Source organism: Sciurus carolinensis, chromosome 12 (assembly GCF_902686445.1).
Source record: "Sciurus carolinensis chromosome 12, mSciCar1.2, whole genome shotgun sequence".
NCBI classification, from domain to species: Eukaryota; Metazoa; Chordata; class Mammalia; order Rodentia; family Sciuridae; genus Sciurus; species Sciurus carolinensis.
In genome coordinates this window covers 31,199,238-31,225,478 of record NC_062224.1, presented here as the reverse complement: position 1 = coordinate 31,225,478, position 26,241 = coordinate 31,199,238, and the positions used below count along the sequence as shown (strand labels likewise).

General features: G+C 35.5%; 1 protein-coding gene and 1 pseudogene across 3 annotated transcripts in view; both read right to left on the bottom strand.

Annotated features, from left to right (window-relative positions):
* Window positions 1-26,241, bottom strand: part of LOC124962348 (soluble calcium-activated nucleotidase 1-like) — a 914,602-nt pseudogene that overhangs the window by 256,586 nt on the left and 631,775 nt on the right.
* The window catches only part of LOC124962355 (eyes absent homolog 1-like), a 51,024-nt gene that overhangs the window by 23,294 nt on the left and 1,489 nt on the right, over window positions 1-26,241 (bottom strand). Inside the window, exons 2-3 of one of the 3 annotated variants that reach the window (XM_047521659.1) lie at window positions 25,383-25,465; window positions 24,818-24,984 (exon numbers count right to left, since the gene is read on the bottom strand). In XM_047521659.1, coding sequence (XP_047377615.1) covers window positions 24,818-24,984; window positions 25,383-25,465 — 250 coding nt within the window. Of the gene's footprint in view, window positions 1-24,817; window positions 25,006-25,382; window positions 25,466-26,241 lie in introns of all 3 variants that reach the window. The other 2 variants (XM_047521658.1, XM_047521660.1) reach the window with 2 other exon arrangements.

Sequence of the window (26,241 nt, the reverse complement as noted above, 5' to 3'; positions counted from 1 at the left end):
AAAAGAATCATATATCCATTGGGCATATTTCTGATGTTTTAAAATAGTTTTCCTATAGGAGGAAACTCTTCTGTGAGGATTGAGTTTGATTACTTTAAAGTACATAAGGAGGGTGGCATCTTACTTCAGGTTTGGGCAAGACAAAACCACATATAATGAAAATTACCCAGAATTTCTCCCAAACACTCTGAAATTAACCCATGGAATTGCTGGGCATGAGCTATATGTATCTTGTGGAGCATGGAGACTGTGTTATTCAGCTTTGTATTATTGTGACAAAATACTTGAGAGAATCAACTTAATAAGGAAAAGGATTTATTTTGTCTCATGAGTTCAGAGATTTCAGTCCAATGGTCACTTAGCCCTGTTTCTTTGGGCCTGAGGTGGCATAGTACACCATTGCAAGCACTCTTGACAGAAGGTGCCTGAAGCAGAAAGACAGGATGAGGCTAGGGTCCCAATATCCACTTCAAGGGCAGACTCTCCAAAGGATGTCACTTCCTTCCACTAGGTCCCACTTCCTAAATATTCCACCACCTCTTAATAGTATCACTGACTGGAGATCAAGTTTTCAACACATGGTCCTTGAGAGATACTCAAGATCCAAACTATAGCAGAGACCAACTTGTTCATACAATATAATTTTGATTATTTTTGATTATTTGTTTCTATACCCTAAATAGTAGATTTTTCCCATAAAGAGTCAGTCTGTAAATATCTTAGGCTTTTTGAGCCTCATGATCTCTATTGTAACCACTCGACTCTGCTATTACAGTGGCAGATAGAATACAGGACATTTGGAGATTCTGCCTGGGCTCTTCTAATCACCAGACATACATGTTGCAAGTGATTTTGTGTTTTCATCTCTAACAGAATGGCTCTTGTGGGCCCACACCTAATGAATCAGATGTAACATGGGTATTTTCCCAGGTCTAGAGCCTAGGAGACACATGTTTCTTGGGTTCTCTGTAGTCAACTGAATCTGGGAGACACTATCACAAATTATAGGAAAGGACAAGCATACCAGTGAAAACAGGTAAAAAACTAAGTGCACTTCATGTTTTGTTCTGTTTTGTTTTTGGTATTAGGAATTGAACCCAGAGGTGCTTAACCACTGAGCAACATCCCCAGTCCCTTTTATTTTTTTGAGACAGGGTCTGGCCAAGTTGCTTAGAGCCTCATTAAGTTGTTGAAGCTGGCAATGAACTCACAATCTTCTTGCCTTTGAACCACTAGGATCACAGGTATGCACCACCATGCCCAGCATTAAGTTGCATTTCTGAGAAAAGAGAAACTAAGCGGCCCTACCATGGTCAAGACAAGCTGCTCACTCTATAGGAAAGTTAGAAAATTTAGGTAAAAAGGCAAATGAGAAAGGAGCATGCAGGATTTTCACACTGAGAATTTAGATTTTCCCTGACTTAAAATGACCTCTCACAGCCTAATCTGATAAATATTTCTGTTATGACTTGGTCTTTAATATCTAAACAAATGCTCATGCTTTGGGCAATGCAGCAATTTTCAGAGGTGAAAAGACTGAATTATGAAAAGTCTGGCCTCATTGGTGGATTAATCCATTTGATGAATTAATAATTCTAATAGACTACTGTGTGGTAACTACAGGCAGGTGAGTGTGACTGGAGGAAGTACATCACTAGAGTTGTGGTCTTGGGAACTATGTCTACCCTGGTCCCTTCCTCTCTCTCTGCTTCCCAGCATCCATGAGCTGAGCAGTTTTCCTCTGCCATACCCTTCCACCATGATGTTCTGCCTTATCTCAGGCACACAGCAATAGAGTTGGCCAGTCATGAACTGAGACCTCTGAAACTATGTGCCAACATAACCTTTTTCTCCTCTAAGTTGTTCTTGACAGGTTTTTCATCACAGTGACAAAAGTGACTAACACAATTTCTAACTGGGTTCACCTATAATTCTCTAGACAATATTTTAGAAAACAATGTTTGCTCCCATAAGGCAGCTGGGGGAAGGGTGCCTAGATCCAACCTTACAGACTGAGTTCCTCAGCACTCAAAATTGAAATTTCTACTATTATCAAAACTCTATAAACAAATTCCAGTGGTGGCCTAAACTTTATATTTGAATTCTCAGGTGACAGAAAACCATAGAAACTAAATGCTCATAATAGAAGATGTATGATTACGCACGTATTCATTCAGCTTTCCTGTCTTTTTTCCCTAACAAAAGGGGAACAATATTGGAATATTCCTTTAAAAAGGTCTTTATATGATATTGTTTTATAAAAAAAGTCTTGGGAACAAATCAGTTTGAAGCAGTTATTTAATAAGTTGCCTCATCTTTGCATTGGAGCTCATCTTCTGCTCATATGATCCTTTGCTACTAGACTTTTGGGAATAAAAAGTATTTTTGTCTTTCTTTTCTTTTTCAGAAGGATAAGAACTGCACACATATTAAGCATACATTCTATCACTGAGATACACCCCTAGTCCCCATTTTTCTTTTAATGGTCATTACTGTCCCCTCTGCACTGACAACAGACTGCAAGCTCTGACGTGGCTGTGGTTCACTTTTGTCCCACACTGGGTACCCTTCCCTTCCAACCACTGGGATTCAGATTCAAGAGACCCACTAATAAACATTTTGGTCCTAAAGGTCTCTAAAAAGATTAAAATATTTTCCTTCTCATTGTCTTAGAAACGTGTATGTCTCCATCTTAATCTACGAAGATGGCAACCTCTCTGAAGTCCTTTCCATGGCCTCAAAACCTACCATGATGGCATTTCTACCTCCCTGAACTCACTCCTACCACTCTCCCCTCCCAGTTGGCTCCCACAACACTGGAATTAGTGGCACTCTGAAACTACCAAGCATAGTTCCATTTCCAGGCTCTGGTGTCTATGTTTCCCCTCCCCAGAGCACTCTTCCCACAGATATTGGTGGGTGGGTTCCTGCTGAAATGCCACTCTGTCATAAAAATGCTTCCAAACAGTTTATCTGCTCTACTTCTACTCTCCTTACCCATCTGTTAATCCTTCCGGGCACTTCTGACTACCAGATGCAATTTATGTTTTCTTGTTCCCTGTGCCCTTCATTAGACTGTAAGCTCCCTGAGGGCAGAGATTGTTTTCTTCACTACTATGTCTCTCATGTCCAAAATTGTGCCTGGAACACACTGGAGGCTCAACATGTATTTATCATTTTCACAACTTGGCATGGGAACATCCCTGATTCACGCAGAAAAATGTCCCTGATCATTAATCCCCCATTAAAATTTTGGATTTTTAAAATCAGTTAAAAGTGGTCCTTTTTATTTTTTAAAGCAACACACACACATTTATCAGTGTGCTTTCATGCTATTAGGGGACAATCTTACAGGAGACTCCAAACATACTTTGTGCATCATTTTATCCTCTTGATTCAGAGTAGAGTTAGAGGACTTATTCACAGTAAAAGTGAGAACACATTAAGTCCAAGAACTGGAGAAATGGACAGAACAGGACTTTCTTTAGGCTTTGGGACTATTTCTACCATGGATCTGTTCAGGGGTGTGTTGCTGAACCCACACAGTGGTTGAGAAGGTTGATGTTAATAGAACTTAAGGGCTTCTAACTAGCATGGATCACAACCAGGACACAGATTCAGGATGTGGTCTCTGGATCCTTCACTCCTTCTGTCTCCTTCTGCATCACATGCTCACCAGACTTGACTTACCTTAGAGGAAACATTTCTTCTCTAAGCCAGAATTATTGCTGGGTGATGATGAGGACAGAGAAAAACCCAGTGGGCACCTAAGGAGGCTTGGCCACCACTTTCTCCTGCAGATTTGAGGTCAAAAAAGAGAGGCTTCGTAGGTCCAAAGTATGGGACTATGAAACTCTCAAAATCCCAGAAATGTGATCTTCTCTCCTTTTACTGCTAGGGAAATAACCCACTGTAGAAGGTGTTAGGTATAAAGCCACCTTTCTCTCCCGCTACAGGAACCACCTGTCAATCTGCGTTACGCCCACCTCTCCCGTTACAGGAATTTCCGGCTTATGTTGCCGTAACCTTCCTGCCTCCCACATTACGTTCTAATATGCCATTGGTCCATCAGTCAGTCTGTAATAATTCTCCTCCATGATTGTTTCCTCCCAGCCCGTGAAATTCCCATAACTAAAAAGAAACCCTGCGCCATCTTTTTCTTTTCCTTTCCCCTTTCCCCCGAGCGGGCACGATTCGTCCGCATAAAATAAAAAGTTCCTCGTGTGGGACCTGTGTCTGCGGAGCATTTTTCTGGGAGTTATTGATGAACCAAAACTGCCCCTAACATCTGGCCTAACACCTGGCCTAACAGAAGGAATAGATCCTTCTACAAAGGATCTAAGGTCTACCTGAACATCCTCCCTAACTTATAGTATAAAACACAGACAATCAATTAGTTAAAATGTCTCTATAGTGTAAAACATAACCTATGAATTAAGACCTCAAGGTGTGTTTACATTCCAGAAGGCTTGTTAACTTTTAATTTATATAATTTCCTGGAAGTTATGTGTAATTGAATTTCCTCAATAGTAAAATGCAGATAGCACCATTTTAAAGATATCAAGTAATTAATGCATGCTGAAGATTTTGTAAAAACACATTACTGTTATTATGTTAAGTGAATTGTTCAAAGATATCTCTCTGGGCTCAGTTTCTTTATTCTTGCAAAGATGATGAAGTATCTTCTGTTCAAACTACTTTCATCCTTTAATGAAATTTAAGCCTAATTTAAGTGCACTCTAATGGAACTGATGCCCTGTTCTGGAAGCCATTTAAAATGTTCTATTTCTCTAGCTTCAAATAAATATCCCTCCCCATGATCAGTCTCTCAGTCATTTGCTTTTTCAGTGCTGCAAACTTCACCTCCACTGCTAATTCCTCCCTCCCCACTTTATATAAGAAATCTTTGAACATGCATTCTTTATAAGCACTGTGTTTCTCTTTTGGCATGGTGTTCTAAAAATTCAACTTTTATTAGGTCTGGCTACATGTATTATCTTCTTTGATGGTAAAATGCTCCTTGAATACACAAAATTATCTTCTTGCTTTCTCTAACTCCATAGAACCCAACAGAATGTTTAAAATAAGAAGGTCAATGAACAACTAATAAAATGCTGAAATGCATTCTCAAAACTGTCACAGATGTCAGTAGAAGAATACATGCTTTCTATTTTTCTTTCAACTGGGGAATAGCGTAATGCAATTTAACAGCATAATTAAGGAAGACATCACAATAGAAATGTGTTTCATGGTAACCATTATCAATATCAAAGTTCAGTATGAGCAAGTGATCAGATGAACAAATATACTGTATCTGTATACTGAAGAGTACATATACTTCAAGATAAACACTAAAGGAAACTGAAAAGAGACTCTATGCAAATCCTGTAGTTCTTAAGATTATTTATAAGGCAGTGTGGGAAGGAAGATAAATGCAGAAACTGGAAATCCATGGTAGAGAAAATGAAGTCTTACATTTGGAATATATTTTACAGTTAACAACATGCTTTCTTATACAATGCAAGTGAATTAAAACTATTAAGACTATTAATTAGACAGAGGAGGTTTGGGACTTGGAACAGAAAGGGAAAGTGAAAAGTTATGTGCTTTGGGGAGGCTACAATTATACTATTCTATAGTCTGGTTGTTAAGACTTGATAAGATCTGGCCACCAGATTCACATTATTAGAATTTTGTTTTGGTTTGTTTTTTTCTGTTTTTGTTTGTTTGTTTGTTGGTTGGTTGGTTGGTGCTGGAAATTGAACCCAAGGCATCACTCATGCTGGGCAAGTGCTCTACCTCCAAAATATATCCCCAACTCTTGAGGAACCTTTAAGAGGTGGGAACTAGGTCATTGAGGAGATGCCCTCAAAGAGCACTGCAGGAGCCCAGGCCCCTCTTCTTCTCTTTTACTTCCTGGGCATAAAGTGATTTTACTCCTCCACACACTCTGATCATGGTATGCCACCTCATCACAGACCCCAAGCAATGAAGTTAACAGATTATAGACTGGAACTGCCCAAGTCCATGGGCCAAAGTAAATTTTTTCTCTATAAGTTTGTTATCTCAGGTATTTTTGCTATAGCAACAGAAAGGTGTCATACAAGAGTCCTCAAAGTGTCTTTGTATGCACCAAAAAGGTGATATGTTTCAAAATTGTAGTTATAATGCAATTTGCAACTAAAGTGCTTCCTGAGCATAAAGTGATTGTGGTAAACATTTAACTGGCACATATTCTTATTGAATAAAACATTTTGTTTCTTAATTTTATTTTCCAAATAACTTATATCCTACTGCTTTCCAAGAAGAGTTTAAGATTAACCACCAACTATCTACACAATAATTTGATGACTTTTTCAAAACTGAAGTTTTCTTCTTTTAGAAGAAAAATTTGTGTGGGAAAGGTAGAATTAAATCAAGGAGAGTGTGGTTTGCACAGATCTGCTTGTTCTAAGGTTTGCAGTCCATGCAGGGCAAAGGCATGAAAAGTACTATGCCTCTTAGTGTGCATATGATACAAAAAAACAATTTCAATTTCTGAACAGAAACAGACACTAAGGACTTCTTATTGAGGGAATTCATTGTGATACCAAAGAACAGGTTTCACAAGATTCTTATCCATAAGGCTGATGACAGCTGACTGCAGAACTCCACAGGGTAGAGCTTCAATGCACAGAGCCCTTGAGTCAGTTACCTGGTATGAATGTAAAACTGAAAATGTCTAGAAGAACAGGGCCATCATGAGTTCTTCTGCCCACTGACAGAAACAAGTTTCTCCTTTGAGTGTTAAGCAGCAACAGGTAAGAGGTTATATACTTCAAGTTACTTCAAACGGAGTCACTAGTTGCTAGGTTAAGTGAGACATATGCTGCACCAAGTTAGCTGTGCTGAGAAATTACATGCTCTAAGGTTAGGCCCAACCAAGCAAGGGAGATTCTCATGTGGAATCTGCACAATCCGAAGGGAGGGTCTGTGCTCTTCCTCAAAAAGCATTTGGGATGTACAAGGTCCTATAAAGTAAGGGGCCATTACACCTTGAGGAGGAAATATGAGAGTGTGAACATGATAATTTTATACTGGGAAATTTCTTTTTTATCAGATCTTGGTAAAAGAAAAGGAAGGAGAAGGGGGAAGGGGAGAAAAAAAGTAGAAAGAAAATAAAGGACATCACTAAGGCCTTGAACAAATTATATTATTATTAATTCTCAGAGAATAGTAGGTTATCAAAGGATAACCTTTGATAAAAAAAAAAGTCTTAAAGAAGAAAAACTTGGAAACCTTTAAGTTGTCAGACATAGCCCTCTCCCATAAAAATGAATGTAAAATAAATTTAAGGCATATACACATGTTGACTAATCTTATAGGTTAAGAGTAGTCCAGGATTAACCAACATTGACTATTTATAGAAAATTGCACTGACTTTTCCACCTATGTTCCATATCCATGACTCCCCTTTCACATAATCACTAACTGAGGTCTCCTAGGTAAATTAATTCCTTGGTCAAGTTCTAGAAACTAAATTAAGAGAGTTAATTGTCCTTGGAGCATGGTCATTACCCACTCTCCAGTACTCTGTGGATAACCTCACAGAAATTTCTATTATTCTTCCCACACATTTCAACCACTGGTTTAAATTCCCCACAGGCATTCTATGTGAAAGAAACTGGTAAGCCACACTTTGCAGGCTTGAGTCTCCAGAACAACCATAAAGCACAATGCACAACAGTAATAAACTTCAAGCTGGAAGAACTCATTGGCTTTCTGAGACCAAGGACCTTGATTTTCTTGTGACCTCTGTAGCCTTGTCACTGAGCATGGTATCTGGCACACAGCAAGCATTTATAAATCTCTATAGTATAAATAGACAAAGTGAACATCTGAGGGTCTAGTATGTGTCACTTTGCTAGTTACTTGCAAAATTTCATTCTTAGTTACTCAATTGACAAGAGGTTCAGATTGTGCATATCTGATCCAAAAACTCGAAATTCTCCAAAATCCAAAATGTTTTGAATGCAAACATCATACCAAAAGTGGAAAATTCTACACTTGACCTCATGTGCTGGGTTGCATTCAAAAGATAGATGCCCTAAAAATACTGTATAAAATCACTTTCAGACTATATGTATGAGGTGACTACAGGACATAAATGAATTTTGTGTTAAGCTTTGAGTCCTACCTCCAAGATATCTCATTATATATATGTAGATGCTCCAAAATCCTAAAAAGTCTAAAATCTAAGATTTGAAATCTCCAGAATTTCAAATAGGAGATGCTCAATTTGTATTATTCTCATTTCTTAGAGAATTAAAATGCTACGGAGTAATGTGCCACCAGGATTTAAATCTTGATTGGCTAGTCCAACTACAAATCCCTAGCCACCACTCCAGTTTTTCTAAGTTGTATTCTAAAGACAAATGGAATCCAAGATATGTTCAGAGATAATCCCTGGTAAGAGGCTGACCTGAGAAGAGCACAGATGGAGACTGTACTCCACTGGGTATGACTGGGCATCAATATACATTATATTAGTTCTCAGGGAGTATTATTCTATCAGAGGACCAAAAAAGAATGAAATAGAAGATCCCTTAACACCTGATAACTTGTGTCCCTAACTGATCCTACCTTTGACCAATTATAGAACACAGACCATCCATCTCCATCTTCAGAAGGTTGGACCACCTAGGGAAGTGTGGGAAAGGCCACACCATACCCTTCTGCCTCCTGAGGTTGCCACTCCAGTGCACCATCAGCAGTTTCCACCAATGGCAGGCTGTGCTGCTTAGAAAAGTTCAGTCTTTCTGGATTCCTTACTCAGTGAAGTGAAGGTCTTAGGCAAAAAAGCATCTATAAGACCCTTTCTAATTTTAACTTAAAAGAGAAAGCTTCCCTATTGTTCAACTGCTTCATACCAGAGTTACTGAAATAAATTTGTAGATGTAAGAGTTGTCAATTTACAAATTTAGCTATGTTCTAAGTATTTTTGCATAGATATTATACAAATTAGGTATACTCTAAACCAGTTGTTTGATACTCAGAAATTGTTTTCTCACAGAAACAATGGTAGACATGACTTCCAGACCAATCTAAGATTAAGTCAACCAATAATCCAGGTGACACGCTGCAGCTGCACATATACAATGTAAAATAGCAGAAAATTACATTCTTAAATATCAGCAGTTACATAAAAGTGAGAAGAGAACCAGTGGAATTTGCATAAATATAACATTGCAAAAAATGCTATTTTAATTTTATAAGATATATTTGGCAAAGTGTCTGAGAGAGTCAGAAAGTATGAATTTTCGAAAGTGTTAGAAGGTGATATATTGGATTAAGAAGCCCACTTTCACTTTAAAATGGATGTCTTTCATTTTCCCTGATAAAAATCTATCATTTTCCTTATTCTTAGGACCCATAACCATGAACTGCAAGTAGAGAATGAAGAAAAAAATAAGTAGGCAGCCAAGGTGGAGAAGGAGGTCCTGTAGGTTCTGGGGGAGGAAGGAAAAGAAAACATAAGGAGATGCTGTGGCAAATTGTTCCCTAAGCAAGACCATGCCAGGTAACTTAATCAGGAGAGAGGGGAAGTGGGGATGAAAGTGATTCAGGAAGACAAAAAGAAAGACAGTGTGTGCAACTCTGTGCAATCTATCCACAAACTGATTTTAAAATTGGAGAAATATTTCCACTATGAAATAACCTGAAATACTCTATACCAGATACCTCTTCCCTGTAAATTTAGGTCTGCATTATTTTGTCAAAAATAAAGCTCAGTCAACCATTTAACACATATTTAACTGAAAACCTCACAGTAAATGCTTCTGCTAAGTGATATAAATAATTTAAGAAAATTAATGCCACACAGCTACTGTTTTTCAGGACTCTGCTTATATTTTCATTTCTCTGAACCACCTCCCCAACCCCTACTGGAAACTTCAGACCAGGTGGCTTTGAGAAGCAGCATGCTTTACTGAGTAAGAACTCAAGAAACTCAGAAGTTACATCCTAGAATTGTTACTGATATCACCTTAGTTTTTCCAACTGTGAAACAGCAATGCCAACTCTGTCTCTAGCTTATAGAACTATGTGAGAATTGATAGAATTATTATTTTTTTTATTGTAAACAAATGGGATACATGTTGTTTCTCTGCCTGTACATGGTGTAAAGGCATACCATTTGTGTAATCATAAATTTACATAGGGTAATGTTGTTTGATTCATTCTGACATTTTTTTCCCTTCTCCCCCACCCCTCCCACCCCTCCCCTCCCTCTATACAGTCCTTCCTTCCTCCATTCCTGCCCCCCTCCCTAAACCCAACTCCAACCCCAACACTAACCCCTCCCACCCCCCATTATGTGTCATCATCCACTTATTAGCGATATCATTCTTCCTTTGGTTTTTTGAGATTGGCTTATCTCACTTAAATGGATGAAACTGGATAGAATTATTTTGTCAGGAAAAATAAGACAAAGAATACAGAAGTGCATATGTGTGCGGGGGGAAGGTGACTAGGGGCAGGTACTATGTACAATTTTATATAAGCAATATATATCCTTTAAAATACTCAGAGAAACCAAGGACTGTGTGCAGAATATCAGAGGAGATTTATTATTTATAAACACTTTTATATTTTTATTTCATCCCATGCTCATGTATTATCACCACTCAGTAAATTTAAAGGTGTTCATCAAATTTACTAATTTGCATATCAAGCTAGGAATTAAATTGGTAGCTACTAAACTATCCATCCTGCCTTTATTTAACAGTACAAAACCCAGTAACTGGACTGGGGACACAGCTCAGCACCATAGCAATTGCTTAGCATGTCCGAGGCCCTGGATTCAAACCCCAGCTCCATGAAAACAAAACAAAACAAAAAACCCACTTGATAAACCATCTAATATCAATTTAATGAAGAGAAAGGATGGCAAACACAGATAACTTATGTCTTCTTCCCAACCATCTCCAGTCTAAAAATCAAATCTGTCAGTGCTGACTTCCTCCAACTTAATAAGGGAAATTATTGTGTTGATTTGTGTTGATCCCATAGGGTGTTTATACTTCATAGCATTACAAATAAGAAATCAATTAGTTAAGAAAAAAGATAAAAATAATTTTGGGAGGGTTAGCAAACTAATTTGATTAGCTCAATAATATATGAACCTACCAAATTATGCTATGTCTATGAATGAATCCTGCATGTATTATAATTATAATGTACTAAATTTAAAAAATAATAATGAAAGGGAGATCAGCAGAGTAGAGCAAGGGGCTAAGGTGGAGGATGGAGGGGAGGGAAAGGATCCTGGGAATGAGATTATTCAAATGATGTTATTGCATTCACAGATATGACACAATGAATCCCACTATTACATATAGTTTTAATGCACCAATTAAAATAAATTAAAACAAACATGATTTGTTATTTTGGTTATTTATTATAAATCATGTTATCTATAAATGTAAGGAGGGCTGATATATTGGAATCCAACAAATTAAAAGTGCTTGTATGAGGCATTTTGACATCTGACCACCTAATTAAAAAACTAAGCAAACTAGTAATGAGTCACAAAATGGATAAATGTTAAAAAGACTGAACTTTTCAAGTAGTCTGGACCCCTGCGGTGGGAGGTGCCGTTCAAGGCTAGCCTCTCGGAGCTGACTGCCCAGTGAGAGACTTTCTACATAGAACCAGCCACAAGCCCCCGAACCAACGGAGAGCCTCGATCTGCAAACAGCCTCTGGGATCAGGGCAGGGCAGCCAGACACCTCTTCAGGCGGCTCTGCCCACTCCGGCTGCAGGCTCTCTTCTCGGGGTGATCCAAGATGGCGGCCTAGAGGGAGACTGCACCCCCTGTCGCTCCAGAACCCAGGAGTTAAGAAGGGGAGGCATTGAGAGACTCGGACTGAAATAGAGCCACGGGTGAGTCTGCCCACTGGGTAAAGCTCGGCCCGGGGGGCAGGCCCAGATAGAGGTGGCTTATTGGAGCCGGGCAGGGCAGCTACAGTCTTCCCAAGGTAGCCTTCCACACTCCGGCAGTGAGCTCCTCCCACACGGCCAGCTGCACGGTGCAGGCCCACAGTGAGAGCATTTCAGCACAGAGCCAGTTCCAAATCGTGGAACCAGTAGGGGGCTAGGGGCAGTTTTCTTTGGATACACTGCTTTATCAGATTCCTCCAAGACATCAGGCTACTGAAGGCTGGGAGGTGATACACTGGAAATCTACCGGGACACTATAAGCCAATAGCGGAAAACTGCAATATCTCAGGGTCCCACTGACAACTGACCAATATGAGAAAACAAGGGAAGAAAATGTCCCAAACAAACCTAGATACTACATCAATAAAACCCAATGACAGCACAGCAGAAGAAATGTCAGAAAGGGAGTTCAGAATGTACGTAATTAAAACGATCAGGGAAGCAAATGAGGAGATGAAAGAGCAAATGCAGGCATTGAAGGAGGAGATGAAAGAGCAAATGCAGGCATTAAATGATCACACCAATCAACAGTTAAAAGACCAAATACGGGAAGCAAGAGATCATTTCAATAAAGAGTTAGAGATACTGAAAAAAAAAACCAAACTGAAATCCTTGAAATGAAGGAAACAATAAACCAAGTTAAAAACTCCATAGAAAGCATAACCAATAGAATGGAGCACCTGGAAGACAGAACATCAGACATTGAAGACAAATTATTTAATCTTGAAAGCAAAGTTGGCCAAACAGAAAAGATGGTAAGAAATCATGAACAGAATCTACAAGAATTATGGGATATCATGAAAAGGCCAAATTTAAGAATTATTGGGATTGAGGAAGGCTTAGAGAAACAAACCAAAGGAATGAACAATCTATTCAATGAAATAATAACAGAAAATTTCCCAAATCTGAAGAATGAAATGGAAAACCAAATACAAGAGGCTTATAGAACTCCAAACATACAAAATTACAACAGACCCACACCAAGGCACATTATTATGAAAATACCTAACATACAAAATAAAGACAGAATTTTAAAGGCCGCGAGAGAAAAGAATCAAATTACATTCAGAGGGAAACCAATAAGAATATCAGCAGATTTTTCAATCCAGACCCTAAAAGCCAGAAGGGCCTGGAACAACATTTACCAAGCCCTGAAAGAAAACAGATGCCAACCAAGAATCTTATACCCAGCAAAACTTACCTTCAAATTTGACGATGAAATAAGATCCTTCCATGATAAACAAAAGCTAAAGGAATTTACAAAAAGAAAGCCAGCATTACAGAACATTGTCAGCAAAATATTCCATGAGGAAGAGATGAAAAACAACGATGCAAATCAGCAACAGGAGGCTCTAGCCTAAAGGAATAGCCAAATAAAGGAGAAACAAAATCATGTCAAAAACAAATATGAGTCAATTGACTGGGAATACAAATCATATCACAATAATAACCCTGAATGTTAATGACCTGAATTCATCAATCAAAAGACACAGACTGGCAGATTGGATTAAAAAGAAAAATCCAACAATATGCTGCCTGCAAGAGATTCACCTCATAGAAAGAGACACCCATAGACTAAAGGTGAAAGGATGGGGAAAAACATACCATGCACACGGACACAGCAAAAAAGCTGGAGTATCCATCCTCATCTCAGATAATGTGGACTTCAAACCAAAACTACTCAGAAGGGATAAAGAAGGACATTACATGCTGCTTAAGGGAAGCATAAATCAGCAAGACATAACAATCATAAATATCTATGCCCCGAACATTGGCTCATCCACGTACGTCAAACAAATCCTTCTCAATTACAGAATTCAAATAGACCACAACACAATCATACTAGGCGATTTTAACACACCTCTCTCACCACTGGATAGATCGTCCAAACAAAAATTGAATAAAGAAACTATAGATCTCAACAACACAATCAGCAATTTAGACTTAACAGACATATATAGAATATACCATCCAACAAAGAACGAATACACTTTCTTCTCAACAGCACATGGATCCTTCTCTAAAATAGACCATATTTTATGCCACAAAGCTACTGTTAGCAAATACAAGAAGATAGAGATACTACCTTGTACTCTATCAGATCATAATGGATTGAAATTAGAAATAAATGACAGAATAAAAAACAGAAACTTCTCCAATACTTGGAGACTAAATAATACACTATTATATGATGAATGGATAACAGAAGACATCAGGAGGGAAATAAAAAAATTCTTAGAAGTAAACGAGAACAAAGACACATCATATCAAAATCTCTGGGACACTATGAAAGCAGTACTTAGAGGAAGATTTATTTCATGGGGTGCATTCAAAAAAGAAGTAGAAATCAACAAATAAACGACTTAACACTACAGCTCAAAGCACTAGAAAAAGAAGAGCAGACCAATACCAAAAGTAGTAGAAGACAGGAAATAGTTAAAATCAGAGCCGAAATCAACGAAATCGAAACAAAAGAAACAATTGGAAAAATTAACAAAATAAATAGTTGGTTCTTTGAAAAAATAAATAAAATTGATAAACCCTTAGCCACACTAACAAAGAGAAAGAGGGAGAAAACTCAAATTACTAAAATTCGGAATGAACAAGGAAACATCACAACAGACACGAGTGAAATACAAAACATAATTAGAAGCTATTTCGAAAATCTATACTCCAACAAAACAGAAAACCTCGAAGACATCAACAAATTTCTAGAGACATATGAATTACCTAAACTGAACAAGGAGGACATACAAAACCTAAATAAACCAATTTCAAGCAATGAAATAGAAGAGGTCATCAAAAGCCTAACAACAAAGAAAAGTCCAGGACCAGATGGGTTCTCAGCCGAGTTCTACAAAACCTTTAAAGAAGAGCTCATTCCAATACTCCTCAAAGTATTCCATGAAATAGAAGAGGAGTTAACCCTCCCAAACTCGTTCTATGAAGCCAATATCACCCTGATACCTAAACCAGACAGAGACACATCGAGGAAAGAAAATTTCAGACCAATACCCTTAATGAACATCAATGCAAAAATTCTCAACAAAATTTTAGCAAATCGCATACAAAAACATATTAAAAAGATAGTGCACCACGATCAAGTGGGTTTTATCCCAGGGATGCAAGTTGGTTCAACATTCAGAAATCAATAAATGTCATTCACCATATCAACAGACTTAAAGTTAAGAATCACATGATTATTTCAATAGATGCAGAAAAAGCATTCGATAAAATACAGCACCTCTTCTTGCTCAAAACACTAGAAAAAATTTGGGTAGTGGGAACATTCCTAAACATGATAAAGGCAATCTATGCTAAGCCCATGGCTAATATCATTCTAAATGGTGAAAAACTGAAAGTGTTCCCCCTAAAAACAGGAACAAGGCAGGGATGCCCTCTTTCACCACTTCTATTCAACATCGTCCTTGAGACTCTAGCCAGAGCAATCAGACAAACCAAAGAAATTAAAGGGATACGAATAGGAAAAGAAGAACTCAAACTATCCCTGTTCGCTGATGACATGATTATATATTTAGAGGAACCTGGAAATTCCACCAGAAAACTTTTAGAACTCATAAGTGAATTCAGTAAAGTAGCAGGTTACAAGATCAATGCTCATAAATCCAATGCATTTTTATACATAAGTGATGAATCTTCAGAAAGAGAAATTAGGAAAACTACCCCATTCACAATAGCATCGAAAAAAATAAAATACTTGGGAATCAATCTCACAAAAGAGGTGAAAGACCTCTACAATGAGAACTACAGAACACTAAAGAAAGAAATTCAAGAAAACCTTAGAAGATGGAAAGATCTCCCATGTTCCTGGATAGGCAGAATTAATATCGTCAAAATGGCTATACTACCTAAAGTGCTATACAGATTCAATGCAATTCCAATTAAAATCCCAATGATGTACCTTGCACAAATAGAGCAAGCAATTATGAAATTCATCTGGAAGAATAAAAAACCTAGAATAGCTAAAGCAATCCTCAGTAGCAAGAGCGAAGCAGGGGGTATTTCAATATCAGATCTTCAACTCTACTACAAAGCAATAGTAACAAAAACGGGATGGTATTGGTACCAAAATAGACAGGTAGATCAATGGTACAGAATAGAAGACATGGACACAAACCCAAATAAATACAATTTTCTCATACTAGACAAAGGTTCCAAAATATGCAATGGAGAAAAGATAGCCTCTTCAACAAATGGTGCTGGGAAAACTGGAAAACCATATGCAATAGAATGAAATTAAACCCCTATCTCTCACCCTACACAAAACTCAACTCAAAATGGATCAAGGACCTTGGAATCAGACCAGAGACCCTGCATCTTATAGAAGAAAAAGTAGGTACAAATCTTCAACTAGTTGGCTTAGGATCAGACTTCCTTAACAGGACTCCCATAGCACAAGAAATAAAAGCAAGAATCAACAACTGGGATAGATTCAAACTAAAAAGCTTTCTGTCAGCAAAGGAAACTATCAGAAATGTGAAAAGAGAGCCTACAGAGTGGGAGAATATTTTTGCCAACCATACCTCAGATAGAGCGCTAATTTCCAGAATCTATAAAGAACTCAAAAAACTCTACACGAAGAATACAAATAATCCAATCAACAAATGGGCTAAGGAAATGAACAGACACTTCACAGAAGAAGATGTACAAGTAATCAACAGATATATGAAAAAATGTTCAACATCCCTAGTAATAAGGGAAATGCAAATCAAAACTACCCTAAGATTTCATCTCACCCCAATTAGAATGGCGATTATCAAGAACACAAGCAACAATAGGTGTTGGCAAGGATGTGGTGAAAAAGGAACACTCATACATTGCTGGTGGGGTTGCAAATTAGTGCAGCCACTCTGGAAAGCAGTGTGGAGATTCCTCAGAAAGCTTGGAATGGAAACACCATTTGACCCAGCTATCCCACTCCTTGGTCTATACCCAAAGGACTTAAAATCAGCATACTACAGAGATACAGCCACATCAATGTTCATTGCTGCTCAATTCACCATAGCCAGATTGTGGAACCAACCTAGATGCCCTTCAGTTTATGAATGGATAAAGAAACTGTGGCACTGAACTTTTCACTTCACTTCTTAGAAACAAAGTCCAAAATGCACATGTAATAAAACTCATTTTTATTACAATTCTGGCAGTATTAAAAAAAGTGGGCTTTATTTCTCTGGTTTTTATAATGTCATTAAATTTAACACTACATATTCTCTGAGGCAAAGGAAAGAAAGAAAGAAAACAGATGCCATCAAGACAAATTCAAGAACCCAAAATAAACATCTGTTTTGTTTTCTCACATCTAAATAGGCCAGCTACTTTAGATAAAAATATTTGTTTTGCTGACAAATGTTTCCAAAAAAGTTAGTTGAAATTGTTCTATTGAAATGGTTTATTTTTGAGCTGAACAAATTACAACTTCTCCAAAATCCACAGGTATCTGTGAAAACGAGCAAGTATTGCCTACAGATTTCCCAATCCATTTACTCAGCAACAGACAGGAATCAGGATGCATGCTATTGCAAACCTCCCATCATTCCACAGTGAAAAGTCACAGGCTTGTTAGGTACTGTAGACAAGACCCAAATTTACTCTATTTTTAAGGGAAGATGTCTGGCAGTTTAGTTTTTCATCCTGTCACACTGAGTTCCTGTGAGAGCTCAGTTCTGCAGCTTTGTACAAGAACATTCTTCTTTTTCAAGCACTTTGCACTATTTTCTTCTGCCTTGGCAGGGATCAAAGAAGCAGGGGGAACAAATGGTTTCCCATGCATATTGAATTCCTTCTCACACTGATTTTCCTCTGTCACTTGAAATTCAATATTGGCAAGATTCCTGCACATCACCTTAATGACTAAAATTGTCTGCATGCAGTCAGGCAGTGTGAAGGTAGATTTCAACATCAAGTTTTTGGTAAGAAATTCAATTAACAAAATTTTTTGAAAAATGGACTTTTCTATGGTATTCATACTAAAACTCATTCCTGATAAATAAGTAATTGGTGTTTATTTCACAGTATCCTAAAATGTTTTATTCGCCATCCACTCTTTCTCTCTCCAACTGCTTTGGCAATATTTTAAAAGTACAATGTTATAAAAGTCCTTTCATAAGAATTCAGCCTCAAAATTCTGAACTTACTACCTACTGTTTATTGAACACTGAAGAGAAATATGCCTTTTTTCCTCACCTGTAAAATAAGCACAAATAATACCTATCTCATGGGTGTGTTGTAAGATTGCATGTGATAATGAATATAAAATTCTAAGTCAGATGACTGTATTTGATTATATTTTACTATGTATTTTTTATTATCATATCTTACATAATTATTATGAAATATTCTAAAATATTCTGGACAAGGCATGTTTTCAAACTAAATTATTTAAATACTAACAGTAACTGGATTACAAAAGATTATTCATATTTTGTATATTTATGTATGAGTCATATGACAAATTAAAATATTTTTAGAAGAATTACTTAAGGGCTCTTCTAAGAGAAGACAATTTATTTGAAAAATCCTTCATGATATATATACTCTAAAATTGTTAAATTTTTTAATCACTTTTGAAAATATGTATTTAATTTTGTTGGTAATAATATACCTGAAGTTTAAAGAATTCAGTACAAGGTATTATAATCTATTCATTAAGGGCTAAGAGATGAAACAATAGTTATTAGTACGAAGGGAAAAAAACACTAAAATGTCTTTTTCCCCCACGTCCTCCTATTTTGAAAACTGAAGAAAATAACTGATATAGTAAAGATATTCTCTTAGAAGTAAAATATAATTGAGAAAAATCTATTGTTTAAAAATTGAGGTGATGGATGTGAATTGTGATACTGTCTTATGATCTCAGACTGAGCAAAAAAAAATGTTGATTCTGATAAAAATCTTTTATAGGAATTTTAATTAATCATAGAATACTCTTCTCAGAAACTAAATGCAGTCTCTAATAATGGAAAGTCATTTAATTGAAAAGATGTAAATAATGGGATGATTTTAATGATAGATGTTCTAACATCAAAGTTCAAAGATTGTTTTTCTCCTTTTTGTAAAATGCTATAATTTATACTTTATCAAAAGGGAGGGTTCCAATGGTAATTCAAATTAAAGTAAATATATTTTGAAGTCAATAAAAATGAGAAAGAACATTTTATCCCATTTTGTGGGATATAACAAAAATGCTGGGCTAATCAAGATAAAAAGAGTGAATATATTATTACTAATCTCATAAATGAAAGAAGTCCAACACTAGAGAGTCCATGGATACTAAAGAGATTTAAAAGAATATTGTGAGCAACTCTAGGCCCACAAATTGTATAAACTAGATGAAATGAACTCATTCTCATTCCTTGAAATATACAATCTACCAAAACTTACACAAGGAAATAAAGATAATCTGGATAGACCAATAAGTATTTAAAAATTGAATGAATAATTAACAACTTTCCCCCAAAGAATGTGATAAGACTCAGTTAAGTTCACTGGCAAATTCTTAATAAAAATAGTAAATAGTTAAATAAAAAAATGGTAAATAGTTAATAAAAATGGTAAATAGTTAATAAAAAAATAATTTGAATATTCTATAGTATGTTCCAGAAAACAAAAGAAGTAATTCATAATTCAGTCAAGAATTACCTGAGGCCAGAATTACCCTAGTACTAAACCAGACAAGGACATTGCAGGATATAAAAACTGCAGACTACTATCTCTCATATACACAGATGCAAAAATCCTCAACAAAATAGTAGAAAAATGGTAGTATGAATAAATAAAAGCAATTGTAATTTAGAAAGAATTATGTGACATGACCAGGTGGAATTCATCACAGTCATGCAAGGTTGGTTCAACACTTGAAAATTCATCATATCAATAGGCTAAAAATGGAATAGAGTGGAAGTTCCTCAAGTTCATAAAGGACATCTAAAGAAACCTATAGCTAACATCCTACTTAACAGTGAGAAACGATGTTTTCAAAGATCAGGAACAAGACAAAGATGTACTTACTTTCTACTACTCAACTTTCAACACTATAATGGAAGGTTTAGCAAATGCAGTATGAAAAGAAACAAAATACATATGGACTGAGGGGAAAAAAACTATCTTTGTTCACATATGACAATTCTCTATGTAGAAAATATTAAAGAAGTGACCAAAAACTCTCTTGGAACTAATAAGTAATCATAGCAAAGATTCAGGGAACAAAGTAACAGACAAAAGTCTATTGTTTTCTTATATAACACCATTTACATAAGTGCCAAGATACGGAATAGAGAAATAGAGAGGGAAAGAAGGAGGGAGCGGGGAGGAAAGGATGGGAGGGAGAAAGGTATAAATGTAGAAAAACTTGTCAAGATCTGTATGAGGAAAAGCACAAAGCTATAATGAAAGCAATCAAAGAGCTAAATAAAGAGAAGGAGAGTTCATTCACTTGGATACAAATATTGCCAAGATGTCAGTTTAGCCCAACTTGATCTACAAATTCAACTAAATTTCAGTTTAAATCTCAGAAATTTATTTATTGAATAATGACAAACTGATTCTAAAGTTTAGATAGAGTGGCAAAAGACCCAAAAAAGACAACACAATTTTGAAGGAGAAGATCAAAGTCACAGGGCTGACATTTTCTAACTTTAAGACTTATTATTAACTTATAGTAACCAAGACACTGTGATACTGGAGGAAGAAAAAATAGATCAATGAAAGAGAATAGAGTCCAGAAAAATAAATATGTAAATACAGTCAAATGATCTTCGACAAAGAAGCAAACTCATTATGACAGAGAAAAGAGTCTTTTTTAAAAATAATATTGAAAAATCTGGACATATAGATGCCAAACAATGAAACTATACGTTGACCTTACATGTTACAAAAAAATTAATTCAAATGGATTAATAACTAAATATAAAATGCAAAACTATGAAATCTAGACAGTAACACACTTGAGGTTTTGGTGTGTGTGATTAATAAGATTTTTTTTAATCTAGATGACCAATAAGTATTTTGGCATAATTCATTAAAAAATCAGTAAGACATACTTTATTAACATTAAAAACTCCTCTAGGAAAGACACTGTTAAGAGAAGGAAAAGACAAACCATAGACTGCGAAAAAGTATTTGCAAAACATATATCTGAACTTTCTGGCCAAATACACAAAGAATTCCTAACACTTCACAATAAGAAAACAAATAACCTTGTTAAAAAGTAGGTAAAACATCTGAACAGACACCTCACCAAAGATATACAGATGGAAGAAATATGAAGAAATTTTGCACACCCTGTGTCATTAGAAAATTGCAAATTAGAATAAGACACCACTGTGTATCTCTAGAGAATGGCCCAAATCCAAAATACTGACAATATTAAATGCTGACTACATGTGGAGCAACAGGAACTCATTAATTGCTGGTGAGAATGAAAAAATGGTTCAGTCATTTTGGAATGTAATTTGTCAGTTTCTTCCATAGCAAAACAGTCTTTATAACTGTTTTGCACAACAGTTTTTACAATACTCCTAGGTATTTATTCAAGTGAGCTGAAAGCTCACATACATGTGAAAAACTGCTTCTAAATGTTTATAGCAACTTTATTCATAATGGCCCTGAATTGGAGACAATCAAGATGTCCTTAAACTGGGGGTTGGGGACCCTGAGAGGTCAGCAATGTTACTTGAAAAACAGGCATGAATTTCTTTGCTTGTTTGTTTTTTTGAAAGGGGTTTTACTATGTAAAATAGGCTGATCTGAAACTCCTGGGCTCAGTTGATCCTCCTAAGTCTCTTGAGTAGCTGGGACTACAGGTGCATAAGTTTTTTAATCCAATTAGTAAATTAAAATCTTGCTCAGTGACCAAATAACACCTTCAATTTCTCAAAGTAGATGAATTCTTATGTATTTCCAGATGATGTAATTTTATTAGGATCATCAATGGTGTGACTGAAGAAATGATGCAAAAGAACTACTTTTAATTTTTAAGAGACTAAAAATTTGAGGTTAAACTTTCATATTCAAGTTGTACATTTTTAATACAGTAAGCACACCTATAAAAGGAGAATGTTGTTTTCAATATCTTCTTATAGATACATTAAAAGAATTTTTTAACTAAAGTTTCATGAGATAGTACATCCTTACAAGTAATACTTCATATTCTCATGTACTTAAAAAGACACCTAGTCTTCAAACAGCTTTAAAAATCCACACTAAAAAGCAAATGGATCTTTATGTGTTTGTCCTATAAAAACCTTAGAAAGTTATCTTTATACATTCATAATGACATGACAGTTCTCTGATCAACATGAGAACAGGCATCATGAAGGATGAGAGGAGGAGCACTTGCCCTATAGATCTGTCTTTTTGAGTCATATGATGGAACAGAAAGGCAGAAATGTGGTCATTATAAGATCAGAAAACAGTGTCTAACTTCCCACTGTATTAAAATACTGGCTTTAATACCAATAGATTATTAAAAGGGAAAAACACCTGAATTTATTTCAACAAAAACAGACATCATTTTAAGTACTTTTTATTTCTATCTCAAAATAAAACCATTAGGTTATAAACTCTTCTAATCTTCTGTTTAATGTGTTTATGTGCTTTACCATCAAACTTCCTTTTCATTAAGAACAAGCCTTGCATTTTATATAGGACTAGTAAGAAAGGCAAGTTAATGTCAAAAAACTTAGTCTGAAAAAAGTCTCATCACAAACATAAAGCAAAATAAAACCCAAGCCAATACTTATCTGAACTTGTAATCTTTTATTTATTTATTTAGTTTTCCAATGTGGTAACTCATGCCGTTTTTTTTCTTTTTCACTTCTGTGTAACATAGGAAAGGATCCCTGCACATTCACTTTAGTGAGAAGCAATGAATATGAGAAATCTGAAAATTACTTTCTCCCCAGTTCAATTCTACTCCTACTGTAGGCATAAGGAAATATAGAAAAACACTGAAATACTAAACATGCTTTTGAATAAAGCCCAGTATTTATTCTTACAATAAAATTACATGCCTTTTGAAAATTGTGATTTTGTATTGCTTCTTGTGTGGCATGGCTTTTTGCCCAGCCACACCCATTCTATTGCATGGCAGAAATAAAGCTCACTCAAGACAATGTCAGGTTTGCAAGACAAATTCTCATGTAATGACAAAATGGCAAAACTCTCATCATCCTTAATTTAAGCAACAGGATTAAGTGCTCACCAGTTTATTTGTACTGTACCCTTCACAAAATGTTGTGAATTAAGTAAAATTATCCTATCTCCTCTTCTCATTATTTCACTGACCCTAGTGATGTTTTATAATTCTCATTCACACAGTTATCCCCATTCCAAAACTCTTTTATTATCCAAAAATGGCTGAATGGAAGGTCCATGTGAAAACACACAATCTCCCTATGGTTGGGGCATATTTTCATGTTTCCTCACAATTCCTGTATGATGCAGATGGAAGTAGACAGGAAAATTCTACAAGAATGTCTACAGTAAGTTTCTATATACCCGGTAATGGATTTTAGCTTCAGTGTGATTATACAGATATGAAATCTAAATAAAAGCAGATACACAAGCATACTCAGTTCCATGAATGTTGTATTTACACATGCAAACTGAGTAAAGACTATCAATTTAGTTCTTTGAAAGTACATATTAATGGAACACAATGATCAAAGATAAAATGTTTAAAGCTGAAATATGCAGGAGAATTTGAAATTAGTTGGAGGAGGAATTTAAGAATGATGTAACTTCCTCCTTTACAATTAAGCAATATCTGCCTATATTTCAAAAAGAGAAAAAAGATAGAACACAGAACACTTTTTTAGAGGGGAATCTGTTAACATTTATAAAACAATCCCACAGTCAAAAGTTAGCATTTATAAGATAAAACAACTTTTTTTCATGAGTTAAGATAATCTGCTAGAATTAGCTTCCTAGGGTTAGGTCACAGACAAGTCTTTCAATGTAAGATCATTTAAATCTGACTTGTAGCAATGAAGCAGCTCTAGCTCTGGAATACAAGAGGAAAAACTGACTTTCTGAGCATAATAGCTTATCTCATAATCTACAAAAGGAATGACTATGCTTTTTAAAAGTTAAGGTGGTGAGAAGGATGAGAGAGAATTTAAGAAACATAGTTGAAGAACAGCTCAGGAAATTAAGTATATGCTATTAAGAGTTATTAAAAAAAAAAAGCACCAATGGAGGGGAAGTATCAAGGATTCCAAGTAGGGAAATTTCCTGTAGTCCATCAAGGGTTGAGCAGAATTATGAACATTTTCCACACTCAACACACTGTTATTAAGCTCATGGTACACCCCAAGTGGTGAAGGGTGGTGGATGGGACCTGTGGCTTCTATGATCATCCCTTTGATGTTAATTATCTTTTTAAGTATCAGCAATGTATTACTTTGATGAAAAACAATAAATATTTCATCAGGATGAACATTAAATTCAAGGAAATGTCATTTATTTTCATATTCTACATGTGGTATCAACAAATTGTATTTATTTATAATTATAGCTAAATATTTCAAATTATAAGTCTAAAAAGCTATATGTATATTATATACATAAAATCCTGAATGCTGATTGTATTTAAAAATGAATAAAATATCTATTTCATATGCTTTTGTTTTCATACTTTACATTAAAATTTTCAAAGAAATACAAATAGTTAAACCCATAATCATGCTGTTTATCTTTAGTCTTTGCTAAAACTTGCCAAAACCATACAACCACTGCACAAGTATCTGAATGTAGAAAAATGCATTTAAGGCACAGAAAATATGGCCTGAAGGACAAATGAAATGCACATAATTACCTGCTGTGGGAAAAGTGATAGCTGGACTCATCATGCCGGATGGAGGTTCCTGAGGCTGGTAAGTGGCATTGGTGGATGGCATTGTCGGGCTGGTGTTGCTGCTTGTCATATAATGTGCTGGATATGGTGAGCTCTTATAATACGGTGCATACTGACCCTGGCCAAAACTGGGATAAAGAAGGATAGGCCTACCAAATTAAAATACATAAGAAAAATCTGTCAAAATTCTTATTTTCTTATATTCAAAAGTACAATTATAAATGTTTTTCTGTCTTCTGAATTTATACTAGCAAGCACACATTCTTTGAAGAGCTCAGACTTGCAAATTTTATGTGAGATTATTTACATTCTTCATGTATCTTCTATGATGCAGTACTTATAAAATTAAAACAATGTGAAAACCAAATAACATACTAAAAGGAATGGCTAAAGAGATTTCTTTAAAGGAAAAAAACTATTAAAGAGCTTAGGAAAGATCTTGCAGTTTAATATAAAGAGATCTTTCTTTATATAATAAAATCATGTTGTGTTTAAAATATTTCAGAAGTTAAACTGACTTAAGTACCTGCTATGAACTGTTAAATCCAGAGAAATTTGTGAGTGAATTATTTCCTGTATATAATCCTGATGATGTTGTAAAACTGCTACCTAAAACAAAATGAAAAGAAATGTAGCTTACTAAACTATGTAGAAAAAAATGTGGCCACTGGAAAATACCATTTAGGTAAGGCAGAGTTGATCTTCAACACTAGAATTCATTGCCATGAATAAAATTTTATTTTCTTGTAAGGGTTGATCAGGTCACCATATAACAACAAATTAAAAAGTGAATAAGTTTTGATTTTTGAGTTTGTGAATAACTCACATAAAATAAGGACAAAATTATATGCATGTACAAAAATATCAGACACTGAATTTTCCATTTTAATTTACAAAATGTAGCAAGATTTTCAGATCTTTATATTAAATATGCATAATGTAAATTTAAGGGATCTAATTAGTTGTTCTTTCAGATTCTTGCTAACTCAAAAACTCTAGTGCTACTTTCAAGGACTTAAAATGTTTTCATAAGTCATTATTATATGGTCCATTATAATGATCCACAGAGAAAGCTATTCATTATTACATTTCACAGAATAGTGAATGATAGCACTTGATGAATTTGAAAAAATGAAGATCAAAGAGGAAAATGCTCAGTGTGTTATCTATTACATGTGTGAAAGTAGTATTCTATATGTTGAATGTCCAAATTGTCCAACAATAAAAAGCAGACACTGTGTAGGATACAACCTAAAAGCAAATCTTAATCTCCTTTCACATTATATACTATCAAATGCTAAATTGTACAAAACAAAAATATGCTATTTGTGATGATGTTTTTGGCAAAGATTTCTGCAAATATCAGGAAATGGCAACTGTAGAAA